The 23,930-nt window shown below is 26.2% G+C and overlaps 1 protein-coding gene across 1 annotated transcript; it reads right to left on the bottom strand.

The window, feature by feature from the left end:
* Positions 1–2,129: 2,129 nt before the first annotated feature.
* Positions 2,130–22,757, bottom strand: LOC112601587 (organic solute transporter alpha-like protein). The gene is made up of 7 exons (XM_025349290.1): positions 22,453–22,757; positions 15,476–15,762; positions 8,128–8,279; positions 6,978–7,216; positions 5,184–5,280; positions 3,926–4,178; positions 2,130–2,976 (listed from the first exon to the last, which is right to left on the bottom strand). The coding sequence occupies exons 2-7, from the start codon at positions 15,756–15,758 to the stop codon at positions 2,780–2,782; spliced, it is 1,221 nt and encodes a 406-aa protein (XP_025205075.1). The 5' UTR covers positions 15,759–15,762; positions 22,453–22,757; the 3' UTR covers positions 2,130–2,779.
* Between the last annotated feature and the right edge of the window lie 1,173 nt (positions 22,758–23,930).

Raw genomic sequence — 23,930 nt, 5'->3', positions numbered from 1 at the left:
TGAACTATAAATTTAAATGACATTAATTTAATTTAATAATATTTTATATAAATATAAAAAAAAGTTACAATTTCTGCATTTTTTGGATGTTTAAAAATTTATAGAAAAATTGATTATACTAGTTACATTAGAAGAAAAAATTGATCATTCTCTTGTATATCTTTAAATATGAAAATAATTATTTGTCTTTTCACTTGTAATAACAATATGCTAAAATATTAAAACTTAAAAAATAAAAATAAAAAAAAATTTAATTACAATAGTTTTATATTCAGTTTCAATATATAATCAAATATTATTCTATTTTAATGTTATTAAGGATCCTTTATATAATATTATGTGTTGTATTTAATGTTTTATATCAAAATATTAATTATTTAAGTTGTTGATGTCTTTAACAAGATCAAGAATACAATTTGCTGACTTTTTTTTTATATTTATTGCTGCATTAGTGTTTTATAATATTATTAATCTAACAATTAATTGGAATTAATCCAGCTCTTATTGAAATTATTATTCAAATATATAACCATAAATGCAATAATACCTAAGCTTTTATAATTAATTAATATTAATGTAATATTTATTATTCAATTAAATATAATAATTTAGTGTTTTAACTTTTGAAGTATATTCTTAAAATAGTTTTGATATTAACTTAACTAATATTTTATTGTGTTCATTAAATAATTTTTTATCTTAATTTTTATCATAAAATAGGCAATAATAAGTTAATTAATTATCAAAAATATTTTAGATTTTTTAAAATCAATAATCATAACTAAAGTATTTATAGTAATATATGGTTATAAATTAAATAAATATCCATATAAGCTCTTACAATTTCTAGTTATTGTTTAACTTATAGATTTTTTTTAATTAAACTCATCACTCATCACAAATTTCAGTATTATAGATCCATAAAGTATTAGTAATTTTAGTTTTTGATTTGCTCTTGTTATTATTTTTTTAATAAAAGCAAATCACCTAAAAATGTGTGTACTGTTATTGTTTTTAGACCTATCCTAATGTTCTTACAATTTTTTAACATTAAATTGAGAATAGCAAACAAATGCTACTCTGGTCTATCAACACTATTTAAATCAAAACAACTTTCATAAAGATCAAAAATAACATTGTACAAAGTTTTAATTAGATCTATATTCTATAGCATACGTACGTGATATGTGGGCAATCACCAAAACATATAAAAACAAACAGATGTTTTTAAAAGAAAATTACTTAGGAAAATTTTTGAACCAAAAAAAATTAAGAAGATGAATTTAAAATAAGAATAAATGAAGAATTGAGAAGATTATTTTAAGAAGCCAATATCATAGGAGTCATGAAGAGTAATAAGATAATATGGGCTGGTCAAGTTTGGAGATCTGAAGGAGTCTTACCAACCATGTGGAACATAATGAAAAGTAAACCAAACAAAAGACGATCCAGACAATAGTGTGCTGATAAAATCATGAAAGACCTTAGAATGATTGGGATAGAGAACGCGGAAGAAAGGTCAATGAACAGAGAGTTGTAGGGAGGTTGTTGCTGCGGCGATAGACCTTAATAGTTTTTAAAATGCCTTAAAAGAAGAAGATTCACTTTATACACCGATTACACTTGAAACTATAATATGAAAGTTATAGCAAATTATTGTTTATATTTTATAATGATAGAAGATTACATTAAAATTTTACAAGCAACTATCTATTATACCGTTATTTTTACGAAAATGCGTCAAAATATTTATTCTCTTTAAATAATAAATTTATTATAATTTTAAATATTTTAGTTTCGGTTAACCACATTCTAAGCTTACCCGAGTGCTCAGATGAAAGAGTTGGTGATTAAGAATTAAAATAAATAAATAAACCAGTACAATACTTTCCATTTAGCTATAATATGGAAACATATTTATTCGTCATTTGTGATTATTATCGTTGGAAATGAAAATCGATTCATATCCGAGGTTATCTTTTTATACGTTATACGAACCAAGGTATTGGAAAGAATTTAATAACGTATAACAATCAAATCCAAAATTTAAAAAAAAATTGTATAAATATTTTTAAAGCTTATTTATTATGTAAAAATAATATTAATAAAAGTATAATAGAAAATAAATATATAGTAAAAAACGTTTCGTAAAAATATAATTAAAAAAAAAAAATAAAAATGTACAATGGGTATAAAAATGCGTTTATAATCGTCAGGTACTGATTATAATATAATGCAATGTTGTGTGATCTGGCTTTTCGACAATACCGCAAAAATCAGATCTGCTCATACACTAATACACTTACAAATTAGTAGGTACACTATTATAAGCCCATTTAAAACGTTGAAAAATTAGCGTATCTAATGTACTATTATAGACATGGGATGCAAATTTTGAATTTTCACATAGTACCTAGGTGGCTAGGTACCATGTTGCCGGTTGGGAGGGACAGACCGTTATTTTTCAATAAGAAGTGCAAATACTAATATTTTTAATAAATATTTTTAAGGCAGCGGTACATGAACGTTTACCTATTATTTAGTGACATTCAAATATTTGATGGGCACAATCACGTTCTATCAGCCGCGTAAACTGTTGAAATTAAATGACACACATCTATTCATTATATACATTGTATATATATATTATATATATATGTATACCGTTATATATACATTATATACATGTACGCGTGTGTCATCGTCGTCAAAAACCAAAGAAACGCCCTCGACAGCCACCGCGCTTATCGTATTAACTCGTGTAATGGCCATATATCTTTTAAACGTTCATGTCGAAACACTGATTGTACGTGCCGGTTATGATGTTGTTGTTTTCCTGATTACTGGGCAGATCCACGCAACACGTGATCTTCGGGGGGTCGACGAAACACTGATCCGGCAATGGCTTCTTGTAGAGCTTTCTGGCCAAAGCAGCCAACACCAACATTTCCCATAACATGGTTGAGTTATATATCACTGTGAACATAGGTAATTATATTATTAAGTCAAGCCGTGGTCAACGACCAATGTTCGCAGTGTTTTTGGGCGAAAAATTATATGTTTATCGAACCTATAGATAAAGTAATTAGGTAATTGTGATTTTTACTTGTTTTATATAGGTAATTATATCATTGCAACAGCAGTATACATAACAACATACTTATACTAGCTATATCTTCGACCAGTATAATACTGCTCGTACATAAATCGTAAATACCTATATAACATCATAGTTAAAAGCGTGACGATCGGCGGATACGGATGAGTGAATTGATATAATACCTCTCGACTTTTACTTTTTCAAATTAATGAAATGGAATTCATTCCATGTTCTGAAAACTACGTTTATTACACGTCATGAATTATTGAAACAGCAGTTTTTCATTAGCATATAGGCAAGCATTAGACCAATAATCGAGTTAAGTGGCAAAAATATATCTGCACATATATTCTTAACAGCGAACTTCAAAGTTGTTAATTTGCTTGGTACTACTTTGACCGTTTAAACTGAGTAAAAAGTTAATATGCTTATAATTTATCAAGTATAAGAAATTATTTTAATCGAATGACAATCAATACTAAAACATAGAAATATGTATTCAGAAAAATGTTCTGCAGAAGTTTTATCGTTTGTTGTGTGTATACCTACTCGTCCTACTCTGCTAACGAGAGAACATGTCAATTCTGCGCTTACCCGCATGACACCCTACCATCGATACCAATTGATCTATAACAGGACGTGTCACGAAGGAATGCGCATAGAATAACCGATTTTCGTCGGGCCATGGCGTGTTTTCATGCTGGATAAAGTATAGGTAGAACCGGATAAAAACAAATCAAAATATGTCATAATAGTATCAATGTATCGTTGAGTATGTTAGGTTAGATTATAAGTATACTCTTAGTGGTAATGTAGAGTACGTACGATTCGCGTAGACGGTGGGTGAAATTGGCGGCTTGCAGGGTAACCATTCTGCCCATACTATCCCTCTAAACGCCAGTCCCTGTAGCTTAGCTAATACTAGCACCAGTTGGAGAACCACAAATTTCCCTTGGATGCCATGATCCTTGAGTATCTCTCCGAGCACTCGCATGGTCATCGAAATGCCCCACATGCCACATATGATGGATATCACGATGAACGGTTGCATGTACATGTAGTTTACTTGGTACAAGCTCTGTTACATAATATATTAAATATTAACAAAAAACAATACGCTTATATATACAATAACAATATGTTATTTGACTACGGTTTGTAACGTGTATATAATATGTAAATTTATATAATATGCGCTAGTATATAGGAAAAATTAGACTTCAGATTTAGGACGTGCTCTTGACTATAATATTAAACATATAAACCATAGGATTATAGGAATATATATTTAAAGATTTAAAGAATTATTTAATTTCTTTAGAAGATCGCTTTGGTTGTTGAGATTAATAAATATAGATATTTCACAACTTTTTTTTCAAATTTATAATAGGTACAGGATTCAAATTATTTAATCCACCAATCATCATTCATCAATGACTTCGTCTACATCAATCAAATTTATTTTAAATAGGTTACCTACCTAATTATTCAAACTGGGATTACTGATTAAATTCTACTTAACTTTCAATGTATCTAAAGTTCTAATTTTAGGGCATAATACATTTAATATTGAAATGCTCAACTAATTAATAGATAAATGATGATTATTAATTGTATCATTTTATTGTTTGGTAAAAAAATAACTATAGATTTACCAAAATGTATTTAATTAGGTACCTAACGATTCGGTGCATAGGTACTTTTATAGTTTCACTAGATATTCATTTAAATTCTAATTAAATATAATAGATACGACTTATGTATATTCCGTATAACTACTTCGTGAAATCTATCTTTTCAAGAAAAGTTGTAGATTTTATGAACTGCTAACTGACTAAGACATATTGAATAACATAAAAACAATATTATTTTTCTGATTTGAAAAATATTATGTATAGATTTTCAAGGTGCAGTGCCAAAGCGCATATTATACATTATAGCCATTATACTCGGCACATTTCGTAATTCTACTTAAGTACGTTATATTATATAGACATATAGTTCTAAGAAATAATATGTATATTATACATGCATTCTATTAATATTTAATATAGGTATAAAATTGGGATATTGGATATATTACCTCTTCTTCGGCCCACATGACAAGCAGCACCATGTATACGAAACCCTGGACGACAGGCAATTGTAACACCAACATTCTCAGGTGCCTCAGATGTTTTCTACCAAATACATGTAGTATAAATATAAAAAATTGACGACACATAAACTTATTTAGGAAGTCAAGATGTATATATACATATATATATATATATAAGTATATAACGATATACTTTTTTTGTGGTAACTATATGACGTATGGTTAATGATAGTGCATATTTTTTGTCATTTTTCATATAAGTAGGTATTTAAACATATACAAAAATTTTAATACAGCACTGTGCAAATACGTAAAGGCTTTGTCCATTTTATTTAAAAAAATAAAAATTATCATTTATTTATTTATTAAAAATGATTGAATACCGACATACTGTAGTTTTATAACCATAACTTACAATAACTGATTAATTATATTACCACAGCTCACAATCACAATGGTGACGTTAAGATTTGTAACGTGCAAATGTGTCATAGATCAGTGTTTCTCAACCAGGGGGTCGCGACTCCCTTAGGGGTCGTCAACTTATTAATTAGGGTCGCTAAACCTATGATTCAAATACAAAAATACAAAAATTTAAAAGCTCAAACAATAAAATAAAATAATGAAAAAAACAAAATTAATAAATATAAAACACTGTATTTTGTATAGTACTATTATGGTAATTAATAATAATCTATGCGAGTATATAAAAAATATATGTAGGGAGTTGCTAAAAAATCGAAATTCAAAAAGGGGGTCGCCACAGTGAAAAGGTTGAGAAACGCTGTCATAGATGATAATAAGGCCAATTGTGGATAAATCATTTATTTTATTGTAGGGAAAATCCAGAGATTCTAAAATAAGAAGTGGGGATATAGCTTATCATGCTACTCTTTATTAAACTCCAATCGTTGTTTTAACCCATGTTGTATATTTGTAAACGAAAAAATAATATATTATAGAATTTAACTCAATTTATTTTTTAATAAGTAATAACTAATAAGTGTCTATCTACTGACTACTTTGATTTATTATAAGACCCGTTTAGTTTAATTTAGTCAAACAAACATCAACAGCATTTTAAATAGTTAATCATTAAAAAAATATAAATTTATAATTTGTTAGCTCTTAAAATAATTTAATATAATCAATATTATATGAGTTATAAATTTTTTTTTTTATATTATTAAGTTATTTTAAAATATGAATCACTCCAATCGAGTATCGTTATTATAACACGTATTTAAATAGCTTACTGTAATTTATAATATTCTGCATAAAAATTAAACTAATTTACATTATGAGTAGGTATAATGTATTAATGTACCTATATGTGACTACTGACTACATCTTATTGTTAATTGCACAATATAAATTATAAGTACTATTATTATCATTGTTGTCGTTAGTATAAAATATAGATTAGTATATCATATCATAACTTGAATTCGATATATTAAAATATTTTATAGACATTTTCTTAATAGGCCAAATATTTTCAGGATAAATAATGGTCCACACTTAATACCGCTATATAGACAACAAATCAAATCTTAAATAATATTAATACTATCACGTATTAGCCATTTTAATGTTGTGCAATTAAGTGCTGTTTTTTATTATCAATAGCGACTTTCGCAAAGTACAAATTATGACATACTATAGGATGTATACCGAATTCTTGGTAATTCATAATAATTTATAAATACCTATACTTATAAGTTTTAAACTTAAAAGTAATAATTTTTACAAACTACTAAATTAACACAATAATCGTACTTGGTAAGCGTGAATTTAGGCAAAAAACAGCAACACGGCCAACAGCAACAGGGTGGCACTTGCATGTCCAATGATTGTGGTTTTACGGAAGCGATGAGATTGGCTTCGCCACCACAGTATGCCATGAACAGACAGAATAACTGATACATCGAAGCCATAAACATGCCTTGAGTCATAGCTTCGGCAAGCAGGTGGGCTCTAGGCACTAGGATTGCGCAATAAGTGGCCACTGCAACGACCTGTTAGATGAAAAATGCATAATAGGTATATAATAGTATATACATATAATAGCAGTGTCACAATTTCTTAACATGTGGTGAGGTAGATATTTATACCATATATTATATTGTGACATTGATTTGTAATAATAGCATCTCTAGTTGGTTTTATTTATGGAACCAATAACTTATAAGGTATGTCTGAAAATTAATTTAGTGCTACATATAAATAATTAGTACCTACCATCCCCCATCGGGGATATAGATTATATATATACATATATGTGGATTGTATGTCACATTGACTATCATGATACTCGTATTACCAGTAAAGTAAACCGTGATGAGATACGAGAATTGGCCAAAATAAAAAATTGGCAAATTAGCAACATTCAGCATCAATTTACATTTAACTCCTTTAACACCCCCTACCACCACGACTTTAGCCAAAGCAGTTTATACGGTAATATAATCGACTGGTTGAATTTGTTTAATGCATTAAAATAGATAAAATAGATCAGAATTTCTTTTAAAATGTTCAAAATATTTATAATTCATTAATTATTAGGGTTATTATATTTGTTATCACCTATTGTATTATAAACTATAATACATAAAACTAAGAAAACACAACAGTTAATAATATCAAACATAATATTTTCATAACAAAAAATCAAGGATATTGAACTTCTAGTTGAAGGTTTTATAGGTATTAATAAAAAATAGTTACTCCCAGGATGAGACAGATAGAGCTTAAGATTAAACTTCAAATTAGATCAAAATTAAATTCAAATATTAAATAATTAAGTACCGCTTCACTATGAAATTATTATCGGAGGTAAGTAAACCCCAGTAAACAATCTGATCTCTGACTGGAGTAGCCATTGGTGTATTATATAGCAAATGTTTACTATGCACGGACTGCGACTTACCGGGTATACACTAAGTATAAACGCTGAGTGAGTTTTAACCATAGGTGGCGCGTTTTTAATGATACACCTCAGAGTATCCACATACAGGTAGAGGATCATAACCACAATCGCTGCACCAACCGTGAATATCGTCACTCCCGTCAGGTTTATAGCTACATTGAACAAAAAATAATTAAGCATTTATTAAAATATTATAATTAAGTAAATCTTCATCATCAACAATATTTTTTTAAGTATAGAAACGATTGCAGGCGGTAGGCACCAAGATTCAATTACTACATTAAGTTTCTTAGATTCGACTTTTTTTAAAAATTGGAATTTATTCAAGACACACGCTTATAATATAATATTAATATTATATAATAATGTTATACGTTATGGTCCGATGGTTATATTCTAAAAGATGTGCAGCATCAGATCATACTATGGAAATGGACCGTGAAAGAAGTAAAAAATAAATAAAAAATAATCATTATGGTGTATTTTGTAATAAATTTCAGAGTTGTGACCTTGATCAGGGCAAACAAAATATGCGAGTTGAAAGATGCGCATATTTTTTTTTTATTACCTACCAAGAGAATGCTCCAATTAAAACAACAAAAATAAAAACCAAACTATACAAAACCACAATAATATAACTATATAATCATTACATCTCCAAGTTGATTTTTTCATTAAAAATTATATATTATATAAACGTATGGCCTAATATAGGCACTAATAATAATCTATAATGATTGTATAGAGATATATAAGTATTGCGAAATACTAATTAGCATCAAACAGTTTTTGTCTCTATTTTACAAACGCTTTATACATTTTAATGATCAAAATCGTCAATCGAAAAGTAAATTTGTATGAATAGGTATAGACGTATAGTGTACACAATTTTAGATTTGATTAACCGTGTATTATTGCCTACTGGTTTCAAAATTTCAATCAAATAGAAAGTATAAATATACTTATTCATACGTCGTACATGGTCTGTGTATTTAGCAACCAACGACTAATCTAGTTATATAATTACAAACACATCAATAAATCTAATTAAAACGTCACACGTCTATAGCAATTTTAATTTGTTTTTAAAACTGACAACTGCAGATAGGTAGGCACATTGTGTAGAGAGTAAAATTCATTTTTTATCATTTTCAAAGCAAACAGAAACTTATGCATAGTGCACAGTATTAAAACAACTTCCTAGTACTGAACTTTTTTTCTGAAACGTAAGCTAACAGCCACATAATTGTACTGAAAATATAAAGTGGTAAAGACATTTGATGTTTAATAAGGTTTAAATAGAAAATGTATAATACGAATATCTCCTTTATTGCTGCGATTTAAAAAAAATTACAGTTGATTTTCAAACAAAAATATTAAATAAAAAGTATATTTAACATGAGTAGTATGATTCATTGAAGAAATATGAATGATATACCTACCTACATAAGTTATAAGTATAGGAAATTGTTGGAATATATATTCCACTTTCCTTTTTAACTACCTACTTAGTTAACATTTTGATAATTTTCATTTGTGTGTTTTTTCTTGTATACTCTTATACTCTTAAAATCATATTTTATAAATTTTTTTTAATGATAACGATTTGTTGCTAAATTTTATTCTTAGTTTAATTGTATCTTTATTCTTAAGAATTTCATATATTTCTCTTTTTTTCTTTTGTAAGCCATTACCAACTCGTGTTATTCTTACGTTCAATCTATAAAAGGGCTCTGTCCGTACACATTCTAAATAAATAAATAAATAAATAAATATATAAATGCATATTGTTTATAGGTACCTAACTTTATACATGGCTGTTTACTAACTACAAGTTACAGGCTTACAGCCTATATAGAAATCATGTATTCATATAATTGCTTATATTATTATAAAAAGCAGGTAGTACCATAAATTTAATCGGCTCCTGGTCAACCAACTCATGACTAACAATAAAAAATTTAAATATTTTTGGTTTTTTGATCATATATATTGTGATTAAAAACTATGAATTATGGTTTTTTAAGTAAAAACATTTAAAAGGTATATATATAATATTATATACAATACATTGTATATCAATTAGTATTATATATAGTAAAATCAAACCTTTCGGCCCTCAGAAAAATTTCCAGATGTGCTCATAGGGGTATAGTTGAACACTTATAAATTAACAAAATAAATATAATAAGGTACATCTAATGTAAAAAAAAAAAAACTATAAAATATGACTAAAATATAAATATAATAATATAAAATATTAACTTATATAATATTTTTATTACATGTATATATAATATATTATTATACTTAATATACCTAATACTTTCTAAAATATACTATACAAGATGTGTTATTTAAATTTATTCAACTAATTTTTTTTCGAACAAATATAATAATTATATAATTTCCAAACTGCCTAACTGCATAAACTTATTCATTACTTTAATAAAAAAAAACTAAATTTTGAACTGACAAGATATCAACATGTATACCTTTACGGATTCATACATATTATAATGACATAATGTCTATAGATACATCCGGAATATTTAATAATATAGGATTATATAATATGCTGTTAAAAAAATATACACATATGATAATTGATTTTATTTATCGTCTGATTATAAATGCATAGATTTAAAATTTTAAGCAGAGAGGAATACAGAAAATGATTAAGAACAATTTAAAAATAAAAAATGTGTGTGCATTTGGTAAAAAAATAATATGTAGATTAAATCAATGTTTCTGACTGAATCCTAATCAGATTCTGATATATCTTTCCATATAGTCATTATAATAATATAATTTATAAGATAATAATACAATTTAGTAAATATTAATTGCACGTATTTTCTTTCGCGGAAAGAGAGTTCATGATGGGACTAGATGAGTGCTGTATAATAAGGTCGCCACTTCGAAACATAGATCATAGTTAGTAAGATAACATATCATCGTATACTAACTCGATTCGTTATGTAAAAGAATGTAAGTAACACAATCTTAAAAAAAAAAAATAAAATATTAATTTAAAAATAATTTATCATTATTGTCGGTATTATATATTCATCGTTACGTAGATTATTATTCGTTAGGATATTTTAGTTTTCCGGATGCTTTACTGCTTTCTATAAAATAAATAGTTCAAGGCGAGAGTCTGATACTCTGCTCTTTAATGGGTGTACCTATATGACGTAATATGGTATATGCAGTAGTAAATATTATATCTACAAAAACAAAAACAGAAACAAAACATTTTAGAAGGAAAGAGAATGAGAGAGAGATAGAAAGAAACAGATATTACAGAGAAAGTGGTCTGTCCACTACAACACCACAGTGTTGACCATTCCTCTTGGCGCATTTCAACGCACGTGTTTGTGATATAAGTGGGCAATATGTAATAATATATATACATGATTGTAAATACCTGTTTTGTTAAGTATACTTTGAGGTAATACCTATATTATATTCGATCAGATTACAAAATCAATAATAAATATAATTAATAAAAATGATGATGTTTGCACTTTAAGTAGGTACCATACTATTTTTTTCGTATTTATATTAAGTATTATATTATAAATTATAACAAAAAAACCCAGCTGAAATGTAAAAACTATGTGTATATAATTGGACACACAAAGAAAAAGTCACCTTAGCTACAAAAACCTTGAAACCTTGAGATTCTGTGTCCAAACGACCGCAAACCGTGCAAAAGTTATAAGAATTTGCACGATCTTTGAAAAAAAAATATAATCTTACGTGCAAACCTATATACATATAATATATATATTTAAACGCATTAGTTATGCAACAAATTTCTTTTTTTCACCCACAGTTTTCTATTTTTATAAAAAAAATTGATGTATACAAATCATGATAACAAAGCATTATTTTTGGTTTTCCATCAAGATTCGATGACGATATTATAAGAGTTGTACATAAATATACTCACTACCTTCATATACGTATGGTTATTATTTAATATTTAGGCATGATCATGATGGCTGTCAATTTTATCGATGCTGTATTGCTGTACAACACTACAGACAACTACATTGGATTTATTATAATTATCTACACTCTACAGTACCTACATATTATATTAAATATTTGAACAAAACTTGAAAATGTACCTATCATACATATATGATTATAAATAAAGACAAATTCGTTACCATAAACGGTAAACAAAGTATGCAGACAATTTAAAAAAAAATTTCTCTGATAAAATATTATTTTTCGAATACATTTCGTATATAAATTTATACATGCAATCTTGCTAATACTTTAGTAGCATCTCCGATTTGTTAAACTTTTCCATGCATTAAACAAATAACTTCAAACTAGTTATTTTAAATTCCCCGAAATTTAAATCAATAAAATAAATATTCTAATACAAAACAAAACAAAATATCTTGGAATAACATTAACCAAATAGTTAACCCAGAAACTTTAACCAATTAATTCCCAAACTGTACAATTTTACTATCTTCTTAAATCCAAATTAAATCTTAAAACTAAACTCAACAAACTAGTTTGATCATATAATATTCAAATTTGAAGTTCATAACCAAATCATTTAACATTCATCCAATTCAAATTTTTTTTAATGTATTTCTACACATATATATTATTACTGGCATCTGACGCCCAATGATATTTAACTAACTTTAACTACATAACATTATGCAAAGATTTACAAATTATGACTTTCCATATCCTAGTCAAACTTTATCACTAACGTTTTCATTTAAAATTAATATTCAACACTAATTCTGCTTAAATAAAAAATATGTTCTCTATTTTTACTCCTGATAAATTTATCGCAGAAATAAAAAGAAATTAGTGATAATTCTCCTTGAATAACCAACGAGTAATAACGGTAATGTCTAGTGGCGAAACGTTATAGGAGACAATCAAGACAACGTCTACTTCGTTTATTGAGTGGACATTATCGTTGCGCTATGAGACGTGTATCGTCGTTTCTATTAATGTTATTTCGTTTTATAATACATCAATACATTAATGCAACCGTTGTCATTGCTTGTCACGTTTTCGTGTTATAGTTCGTCGCAATTTTGTTATAATAGTTACTGGTTAGTTTTTATTTTGCGATTTATTTATTTCTAGTATGATATCCATATCTAAATATTAAAATATTATACTATTATTATTTGTTAATATGTCTGACGATTTAATGAATGACATTTTGAATGATGGGATAGTAAACTACGCATACGAGAAAAAATATGAAATACAAAATAAAAGACCGTATCCCTTACTAAATTTAACGACAGCTGACGGAAAATCGATTCTCAAATTCGTCTACTATAACCATTGAGAAAAAATGTTAAGAGGATGTCAGCGCGCTGTTTGTTCTCTTTCTCTAGCCCCGTGTAATATTAACAAAATGCATTTACCCAGAATCATTTTTTTTGATATTTTTGAGTTATCATAAACTAAAAACGCATATTACAAAAACATTATTCTCTATAATTTTTGTTATAAGTGGTTTTACTCTAAAATAACTCAAAAATATCAAAAAAATGATTCTACGTAAATGCATTTGGCCATGTTTTTACGTGGACCAGAAAAAGAAAACAAAACAGTGCGTTAACATCGTCTTAAGCGAATTAGCCATCGACCCAACATTTATTGATAAAATCAGCGACTTAAATTCACAGAAACAAAAATAGAAAAATTAATTTAATGTATCAATTAACATAAATGTCTTTTTTTTTTTAATTATTTTGTAACATGTTCACGTATTAATGTGGTTTGCATATAAAGTATAGGTACCACATTTCATTTTTTAAAATATTTTATTATAATACGGTTATTTTTATAAAAGTTGTTACGTTTTTAAATATAATTCATTTTGTTTTTAGTTTTTAAACATATATTTTGATAATATATTTAAAGTAAAGTAAGGAGATATAACATGATTTTTTATTCAACGTCTCCCCGAACTAAAGACTTGCGCCTTGCCACTAATTATGTTTTTTGATGGATTTCACTTCATGCTATCACATTATTATTTAGATTGACTAATTGAAACCAATAGATAGCTCAACGCGACAACAATATAGCGACATGATTAATATAAGTATTATTTATTAAATAATTTTAAGTACAATTTCAGTCTATTAATATCAATACACTCAATATTTATATTGTAATTTAAAATATTGCGTATATATCCAAGTATTATACCCATAATAATTAATTGATTCATACCACTGTAGACCTTCACCTTCTACTATAAGGTCTTTGATCAAAACTGAATCTCTTTAACGATAATGCTTTATTGAACATATGTATTAAATATAGAGAAAAATCTCTGATGATATTGAATTAAATGAAAAGATATCTTTAAAGTAGTGTACCTATACAATAAATGATTAATTACTCGCCAAAATTGTGCTTAGGATAATCGCCAAAAATAGTTAAGATTTTAAGTCAATAAATATTATAAGTTAATACAACCACTCAACCTCATATTGCTTGTATCTTTCATCAACGATTTAGATCAGCGTTTCCTAAACTTTTTTTCTGCCAAACTCCCTTTATAAAAATAAAAATAAAATCAATAATAAATAATGTAATATAGTATTTTCAATTTACATTCGCGGATCCTCCGGTACACGTGCGAACCACAGTTTGAGAAACGCTGATTTAAATGGTTTAGAAAACTAATGTTGAATTTCAAAAAACCAATTAGTCTATCAAAATATGTGAATATATGTTTACATATATTTATATTATATAGAAATCATTTTTTGAAAATATTTCTAAATTTGTAATTAATAATCCGTAAAACACACACACACATATATATATATATATATATATATATATTTATATATCGATTGACAATGTATAATTTTAGGCATGGGTACTGAATGTGTATTGCGAGGTTTTTAGGCGTACACAAACTCTATAATATTGCAGACTTCGTAGCAAGGAAAATAAAATTACCAAATGTTTTATCACCTATAATGATATTTTTTCACCAGGGAGATAGATCCAGGGTGATAGAAAGTCATATACTTTATACTACTAGACTAGCGTTGCCTGTAGAATAGCTGTGTAGATAGTAACTAGTAAAACATATACTGCAGTGATGTACAGTATAATAACATCAGTGGGTAATATTATGTCTTATACAATTATAGACCTTATACTAATAATATAAGGTCTACGTAAAGAGCACAAGCGGAATACCTAATCACAAGTGACAAATGCTAATGATTAAATTCTTTGATCATTTACCTATACATCTCTAATACAAATTAAATGCTAACGTGAAAATATAATTACACTATTATATTTATATATTTACCGGTAAAGTATTCGTCGACCGAAGGTATGCCACTGGGCGTATGACATAGGGCCACGGAAACGTTTCGAACGGCGTAATCAATGATGGCTGTAGTAGTGGGCGTCGATTGTTTGCTGATCGCAAACGGGTAGTCGACGGACAACAAACGTCCGGGGTACACTGGCGAGACGGTCTCAAGTTCCGCTACCACATCCCTCTGAACCACCGTGGTTAGATCCGTGTAATATTCCGCATCTTCGGACACGTTGTACATGACCAACGCTGCAGGACTCATTGTTGTCATAATGCTATAATACAGTAATAATCATTATTTTTAGTGACACACACCAGGAAAGACTACAGACGATTTGTTGCATATATTGTACATATTTTATACACAATAGATAAAGGTAGGTATAGATTAGTTGTCTCCGCCGAGCAAAATTAAACGTTAGGAACAATTCGAATGCAACCGATAAAACATTATTTAATTCCTAAAGATGGCGTACTCCAATGGCGTAAGGTGATATTTTATATTAGATAATCGCTAAAATAAAAGTTTTAGTCGAATCTTAAAAAAAGGAATTTTATTGATAAAAATTACATTTTAAAATACATTTATAAAATAAAAATGCATTGATAAAAATAATTATGCAATATGCATCGGCAAAATATTGGAATTACCTTTTTAAAAAAACAATAAGCGTTCGGTACAGAACTTTTAACTACCATATAAAAACATGGATATTCATTTTTACAGAAAACGGTTATTTTTATAATAATGATACGATCCGGACACTAAAATATAAGTGCTTTTGTAAAAGAATTGCTTATAAAAAAAAATTAATTTAATTTTTCTCGATAAAACTTGATACCTAAATTGTTTTAAATTGAATACTCACACAGGAATTAATAAATAGTAGTGATTTTAATGTAAAAGCCGCATTGTTGTTTAACATAATAAATATTAAACTTTTTATTTCTTCATTTTTAGCCGGATATAATAAATATTAAACGCAGCTATATAAAATCATCGAATCCGTATTAAGAATCCTACATAGGATTTCAGATCCTATATTTTGTAGTGGAGTATTGAACTCCCATCAATAGAAAAAAATATTTCCCAGTTTAAACATTATAATTTTATTCGAATCTGTGTACACATAATATACGATATACCTTTTGCTTACTTATATTTATTTTCGTTAATACTCGTTACCTCTTGAATAAAAAATAATATTCAAAAACAAACAATAGTTAAAAACCCAGTATGATAACGATTAAATGCTATAGATAGTAGATACTGACTAGATAGTACTATTTTACTATTGATTTAATAAGTATTATATTGTTGTTCCTTAGTTTATCTTAAAATATTTTTCACTGTAAAAGATATAAATAACTATTTAATACAATTTTAAATTTACAACACTATGAGTCTTTTACATACGTGTTTTCTTTATGTAGGACTGATAATGATTTACTGTATTTTCCAGTTTCCTTTTATTTAATAAACATAATATTATAGAAAAACGGTATAATGAAATAGGTTACAAGTATCGATTAATGGTGTCCCCACACCACCATGGACTTAAATGGAAAAGGTACGGACATAATCATATTAATGTCGAATTACATAATTATTAATTTAAATATATTATAAATTATACGTTTAGATTTGGGAAAACATAATGTAGTCTAAATGTAGATACTTATAAATTTGTAGCCACATCGTATTTTTTTTTTATTCATAACGTATTACGAAGGTATAAATAAAATTATCGTTGTAATTTGCCAATTTTGTATATCAATCGCATATGAATTCGAACATAATCCATAACTTTCACGTTCATGTGTCTTGTTTTTAATTCTTATTCCTTTCCGTTTATAGTTAATACCTACTCATACTTAATATTAAAAATATTAAGTGATATCACAGAAAGCATAATAATATGTAAATATATTATAGCAGATATAAGCAGACTTAGACCATAAAGTTATATCTAATAGTAATGTAATACTGATAAAAATATTAAATGATTACGTTAACGGATATGTATATAAAGAGTAGATATAAATTGTATGTTTATCCGATTGTTTATACATATATGCGGGGTCGAATTTAAGCTTTCTGGGTCATCACAATTTAAAACATTTTAGCTGACTTATATTGTTGACTAATTATTATACCACTTGAGGAAAAAATATTAGTTTTGAAATAAAAATTACTATTATAATAATAATGCGTCACCCGACACTGATGTGTCAAACAAGAAGAAGAATAATCAAACAGAAATGGTAAAAAATTACCAATATCAATCTAATAATAATTCGTTTGCTATCTTAATACTTAAGAAAAAAAAATATATTTTTAGCAAATAACTCAAGACATAAAAAAAACACTATGAAACTTACTGCTTAAGGTACTTATTTTGTGAGGGTCTCTTATTAATTGAATTTTGTGGGAGCCCTTGTGTTTAAACACCATACCCCCCTAAATCTGGCTCTCCACGCATAAACATAACACGTCATAGTATAATTTCCTAATGGAGTAGGTGTCTATCTAATAAACATTTTAATATTACTATAAAATATAAAGTAATATTTTAAAGACTTCAAAAATTTTTCAAATATAACTATGGAAAACAGCATATAAACATATGGTATGACCCCGTTATGAATTTATGATACGATGTACAATGTACCTCGTAAGTTTTAAAGGTAAATTAACACGCAAATTTGAAATGTTATGTAATATTTAAATATAAACCATGTGCTATAAGCAAATATAATATCCAGTGAAATACATATTTTTATATCAGCATATTTTTGTAATATTACTTACAATGAATAAATAATAACCAATATTTATATATTATAAACATAAAGCTTTTAAAATGTAGTTTATTATGTTATCAACATTATTATAACGAATAACATTAACATACTAAAATTAAATTATGTAATAATAATAATAAACCACCGATAATATTATTTAATAAGAAATATTGATAGCATGGACACCTACTACTTATTGATATTTCAATAACAATAAATTAATATGCGTATTATAAATTAACACACCTAGCTATTACAAGAAAATTTAACTTAATAATAATTTTGCAAGCGATAAACGAATTTTAACATATTAACCCGGGTGAAAGGATATGAATTATAATATATTCGTATCAATAGACTTTATAGAAATATTTATAAAGAAAATGTATAAACATATAAAATATAACTGTGATTGCTTACAAATTATAATTGACCTATTTATTTTATTAAGATAAGTGGTTCTAATGAATCAAATACTGATAAAATAATAAGGAAAAACAAATTACGTAGGGAGGTATTTATAGAAATTTAATATAATATTATGGCTTATAGTATTTTATACATTTAAAGACTTCATTCACTACAGAAAAATAATATTTTTCAAAAATTTAAATATTGACTGATAAACTTAATCCCTGAACAAAAAATTGAAACTTCGAGTAAAATGCCAAATGTATAACATTTAATTAGTGAAGCATATATATCCTATATAAATAAATTAAATAATATAAATTATAATATATTATTTAAATAGAAAATAATGTTAAACAAATAATATTATGATTATTTATTTCAACTTTATTTTTTTACTAAAATTATCTACCTATAATATTTACACACAACTAAATTTAACAAATTATTATTTCGTATGTTTTTAAAGACATCACAGTAGTAACATATATGAATTTTCTGGTGCTGCAGCTAAATGCTTAATATACATATAAATTATTATATATTACTTTATTAGTATGTAAACAAAAAAATGCACGAGTATTAAAAATTACATTCAAATGTATCAATACATTATGCAATTTTACACTAAATTTAAATTCTCTAAAATTCAACTTAAAATAGTTTAAATAATTTAAATTTTATATAAATATAATTTCATGTTTAAAACGACTTTTTATGAAAGTAAATTTATCCACCAAATCCAGTTTTAATAAAAAATATTTATTTATGTCTTGTCACCAGCTGCTATTACATACCACTATACTTGTAATTAAATGTTATATTTTTCTGATAATATTTAAATTTAAATGATATAATGTCATTATTTGATAGTTCAACTAGTTTAGATGGCTTAACTTAAAACGATTTTAATTTAACTATAAATAATGATAGTATAACATTCTTGACTGAAAATCAAGAGTTTTACAAGACACATCACTTGCCTTAAATAAAATTTGTATTTTTTACTTATGATAAATAAAATATTTGGTAATAAAATACAGCATATAATGTTAATAAATTAAAATAAATCCATGCCAGATACTATACCATCTATGTAACTATCTTACAGTATATTGTTCTGGTAGAGTGAAAATACATAAACATAAAAATTTACACAATAAAATAATATTCCGCAACAAACATGCATTCATTAATAATATAATATCTAAATACACTAGACTGCAAGTAGGTATTTTTATATTATTTTAGTATAATTAATGACCTGCAAACGGATTTCGCAACGATAATTGTTAGGGTCCAATAATAATAGGAATGGCTGATAAAATATTCTTTTATAAGAATCTAAAATATTTTTATGCCTTTAAACACCCGCTGTTCTATTATAACTTTGAATCTCGCAGATCTTTCTAATATTTTCCAATTTTTTGCATAAGTAAAATTTGGGTCCATACATACAAATATTGGTGGCTATGAAGTATGAAGTTGACTTTCGAAAAATATTTATTTAAATTAGCCCCCAAAATCATAAAATTTTATGGTTTAGCAAAGTGTTCTCATATTCTCATATTATACGCATTTAATTTTATGATTTGTATTAGTAAAATGCGATTTTTAGTAGATAAATAAACTATTTTTATTTAAATTATGAATCTTTGTATATATATACAAATATAATATTAAATTTATTTTTATTTTTTATAAGCAAACCCTTAAAAAATATATTTACATGATTTAATTATAAAATGAACTGAGTAGTTAGAAGTTACAAAAAGAAAACATTTTAAATATAGTCTATACAATATACTTATTTATGTACACATAAAAATGATAAGTTCAGCTAATAATTATCTATGTTTTGATTATTCTGTTAAATATTTGGTTATTATTTGTTCACCACTCTTGTGAGATTTTTTTAATATTTTTATTAAATAATTTTGTGTAGAAAAAAATATTTGTTATGAAATATAATTATCGATGTAACTAAACAAAATATACGATCGTGATACTGTAAACTATGTATTACAATTAAGAATTATATAAATGCGTATTAGCTTATTTTGAATGTGACCATGTCGCAACACTCGCAACTGCTTTAACTTCTAAGATCAAAGCCTAACTTTAAATAGTTAATACATTTTGGTAACCAATATATTTTTGAAAAAAAAGGTATAATTCCATGATCAATTTTTGGAAGCAAATTCAAAACTATTTTTTAAGGATAAAATATTAACACCTGTACATGAGAACCAATTTAATTGTCTCGCAATTATCTACTATAATATGTAGTATTTATTCCTAATAAAAAAAAACTGGTAGTAATAGAAATTTAATTTTTTTTCCAATTACATTTTTATTTTAGTTTAAGGTCGATAATATAATTATTCATTTATAATTTATATTTTACAAATATCCTGAGATACATTATAGTTGTGTGGTCTGCACTGACCGCATTTTCGAGCAGTGCAGATTTTTACACCCTAAAAATAAAGTTATTTCAGCAACATAATGTGTACTATAGCTGTATTTCAAAAGGGCTATAAACTGAAATAATTGAGCATTAATGAAATATTAAATATTGGTTTCTATGTTAATTATGTAGTTAATAACATCTTTTATAATCTTCAATAGTAAAAACAGTAAAAAAATCAAATTATTTTTATTTCCCGCTAAAATTCGATACGGATATACAAGTACTTTTTTACCATTAGCTTAAAATATATGTTCATTTTTTTTATTTCTGAAAAACCTGAGAAAAAAATAAATAAGTTTAAAAAATATCGCTTTTTTCAAATTTCCACACAAAACATGCGTAATTTAGTATTTAAAGTGTACCTTCTTAAAGTATTTTTCAAGTATCTTGTATTATGAAATAGCACCACCGTGACTAGTGGTGAAACAACGTGTCGAATTTTCATCACGGATATCATACGTTATAAGTAATAATATATAAAAAAAAAAAAACAGAAACTACAATACTTTTTTTTTTGTTATTATATTATTATTATTGTTGTTTTTAAATACAAAATACCTATATCTTTAAAACCAAGATTAACGTTTTACTATTAAAAATTACTTAAATACTATGACCTTTTATAAGAATTATATAACAAAGTACGATGAATGATAAACTTTTCTAGTCAGATGTTGATTACAATGTGTATAATCTGCAGACTTTTCTCAATTAAGAATAATTGCTACCTATTACACCAATCAATCCGTAAATATTTGTAAATTTGAAGCACATACTATTTGACATAAATAATCATTATGATCGATTTCAAAACGTGAAACTTACAATTTTTCAAAACGAATAAAATATTAATCACAAACCAATAGCGCGTATCAAAAACCACGTACAATTAAAAAAGGTTCGGTGTTTTTTTAAGGAACTAGTGTCCAGTATAATAAATAGGTATGTTTACCTACGTTTAGAAATTTATAAAAAATTTTGCGAAACCGAAAAAACAGATTCTGCTAACCGTTATGTCAGATTTTTTGAAATCTGCAGTAGGTACACTTATTTTCAAAAAATTAATGGATACCCAGGAAAAGTAATTATTAAATAGTATAATAAGCGTAGTATTTTTGAAATAGAAAACAACGATTTTAATAGATTATCGATCGTCGGAACATATATAACTCGGAGTCACTTACTCAAAATACATTGTATATTCTATAAACTACACACTACACAAGATATTTATATAAATAGATTTTGAATTTTTTTTAAACGAACGACGACTTACCAGAGAAGTTTGCTCGCCTCGGCCGGCTGAAGTCTAGATACACTGCAACAACACTGTGTAAAAATACTTCGTATAATTGAAAATAACTGACGATTACGGCACTCAGTGTTAATATACTATTTTACGACATTCCGCTTTAAATGCGTGTAAAAAACAATTTTTCAAAAATGTTTACTACCACCGTAGTTGCATATTTACACCGACTTGCCGTTCTCGCAGCCAACGATTGCTGGTCCGTCACTTCGAGTCGAGTACCGTGTCACCACTACGAGTGCGATGGTGTGCAACACGTTTGCAGTCTATAGTGCTGCAGTTATAGTATTAGTAGGCGGTGTCCACTCAATTGCCATAGTTTTTTTTCTTATTTCCGCGAGTAGAAAGCAAACACTTCGGTGGCGGTAGTGGGATATCGGGTGGTGCAATATCTTTACGATGACTTATAATAAATATATAATAGCCAATAAGTAAATAAGTAATCATCATTTATTGCTGAAATTAAATACCGGTACTTAGTAGTCATGTATAAAAAGTGATAGGTATTGGTGAAATTACATATACTTATGAAATAAAGGGGTACTAAAATTATATGGGTAAGTGCATACATGTAACAAAATCAAAAAGCTATTATTTTCAAGTAATAAAAATTCGACGAGTAAACTGCATTTCAATTAAATAAATAAAAAATACGTACATTAATAAATTATGTATGTAAAATTGGTACAAATTGATTTGTTTTTTTTCCCTAAGAATCATTAAACATTATCCAGATAACATCTCGAAAAAATTAATGATTACCATTACTTCTTAATTTTTTTTTTTTATAATGTTATTAACTTATTTATGACAATTCTAAGCAGGAGGATATTAATTTTAAAATAATATTTATGTTGTTTATAGAGATTTGCTACTCTTAGTTAAATGAATAAGTATATATATGTATAAGTTTAAATGGTATACTTATGAAATCTAATTTCTAATTTCCTATTTAAATCTTATATATTTACTAAACCTGCATATTTTTAATTGAAACAAATATATCTTTAAATATAGATTTTATGTTTCATATTTTCATATTACGGATATACTAACTTAATAACTTTGAAATCAATTAGTATTAATTATTAATAAATAAATATACCTATATTTGCATTAATGATTTATACAATCTGTAAACATAATATGTTCTACAGCACAAGCATAATTGATAAATGTGATAATAGTGAATGTATACCTTCCTAAAGAAAGAATCCATTCAGTAACTATTAATATAATTTTAAAATATCTTCCTTGAAAATAACATAAACATTATTACATTTAAATATAATATTTTAATTTTAATAACTAATAAAATGTATTATGCAATACAATAAACCTATGTCCTATATTACTTTATTTTAAATAAATAATTAGACGATTTATTTTAGTATTATAATAAATTTCAACATTTTCATATACTTTGACTACGATAATTAAATACT

This window comes from Melanaphis sacchari, unplaced genomic scaffold, assembly GCF_002803265.2.
Source record: "Melanaphis sacchari strain LSU unplaced genomic scaffold, SCAv2.0 Contig7_pilon_pilon, whole genome shotgun sequence".
NCBI classification, from domain to species: Eukaryota; Metazoa; Arthropoda; class Insecta; order Hemiptera; family Aphididae; genus Melanaphis; species Melanaphis sacchari.
The sequence above is the reverse complement of the archived record's forward strand: the minus strand, read 5'-3'. Positions and strand labels throughout refer to the sequence as shown.

Bases quoted from the DNA above. Each gene is read 5' to 3' on its own strand.
- LOC112601587 (XM_025349290.1), bottom strand. From the start codon at position 15,758: ATGACAACAATGAGTCCTGCAGCGTTGGTCATGTACAACGTGTCCGAA. The intron at 5,281-6,977 runs GTACGATTATTG...TGTATTTGGTAG, and splicing joins CCTAAATTCACGCTTACCAA to AAAACATCTGAGGCACCTGA. The intron at 2,977-3,925 runs GTACGTACTCTA...CTATGTTCACAG, and splicing joins ACCCACCGTCTACGCGAATC to TGATATATAACTCAACCATG.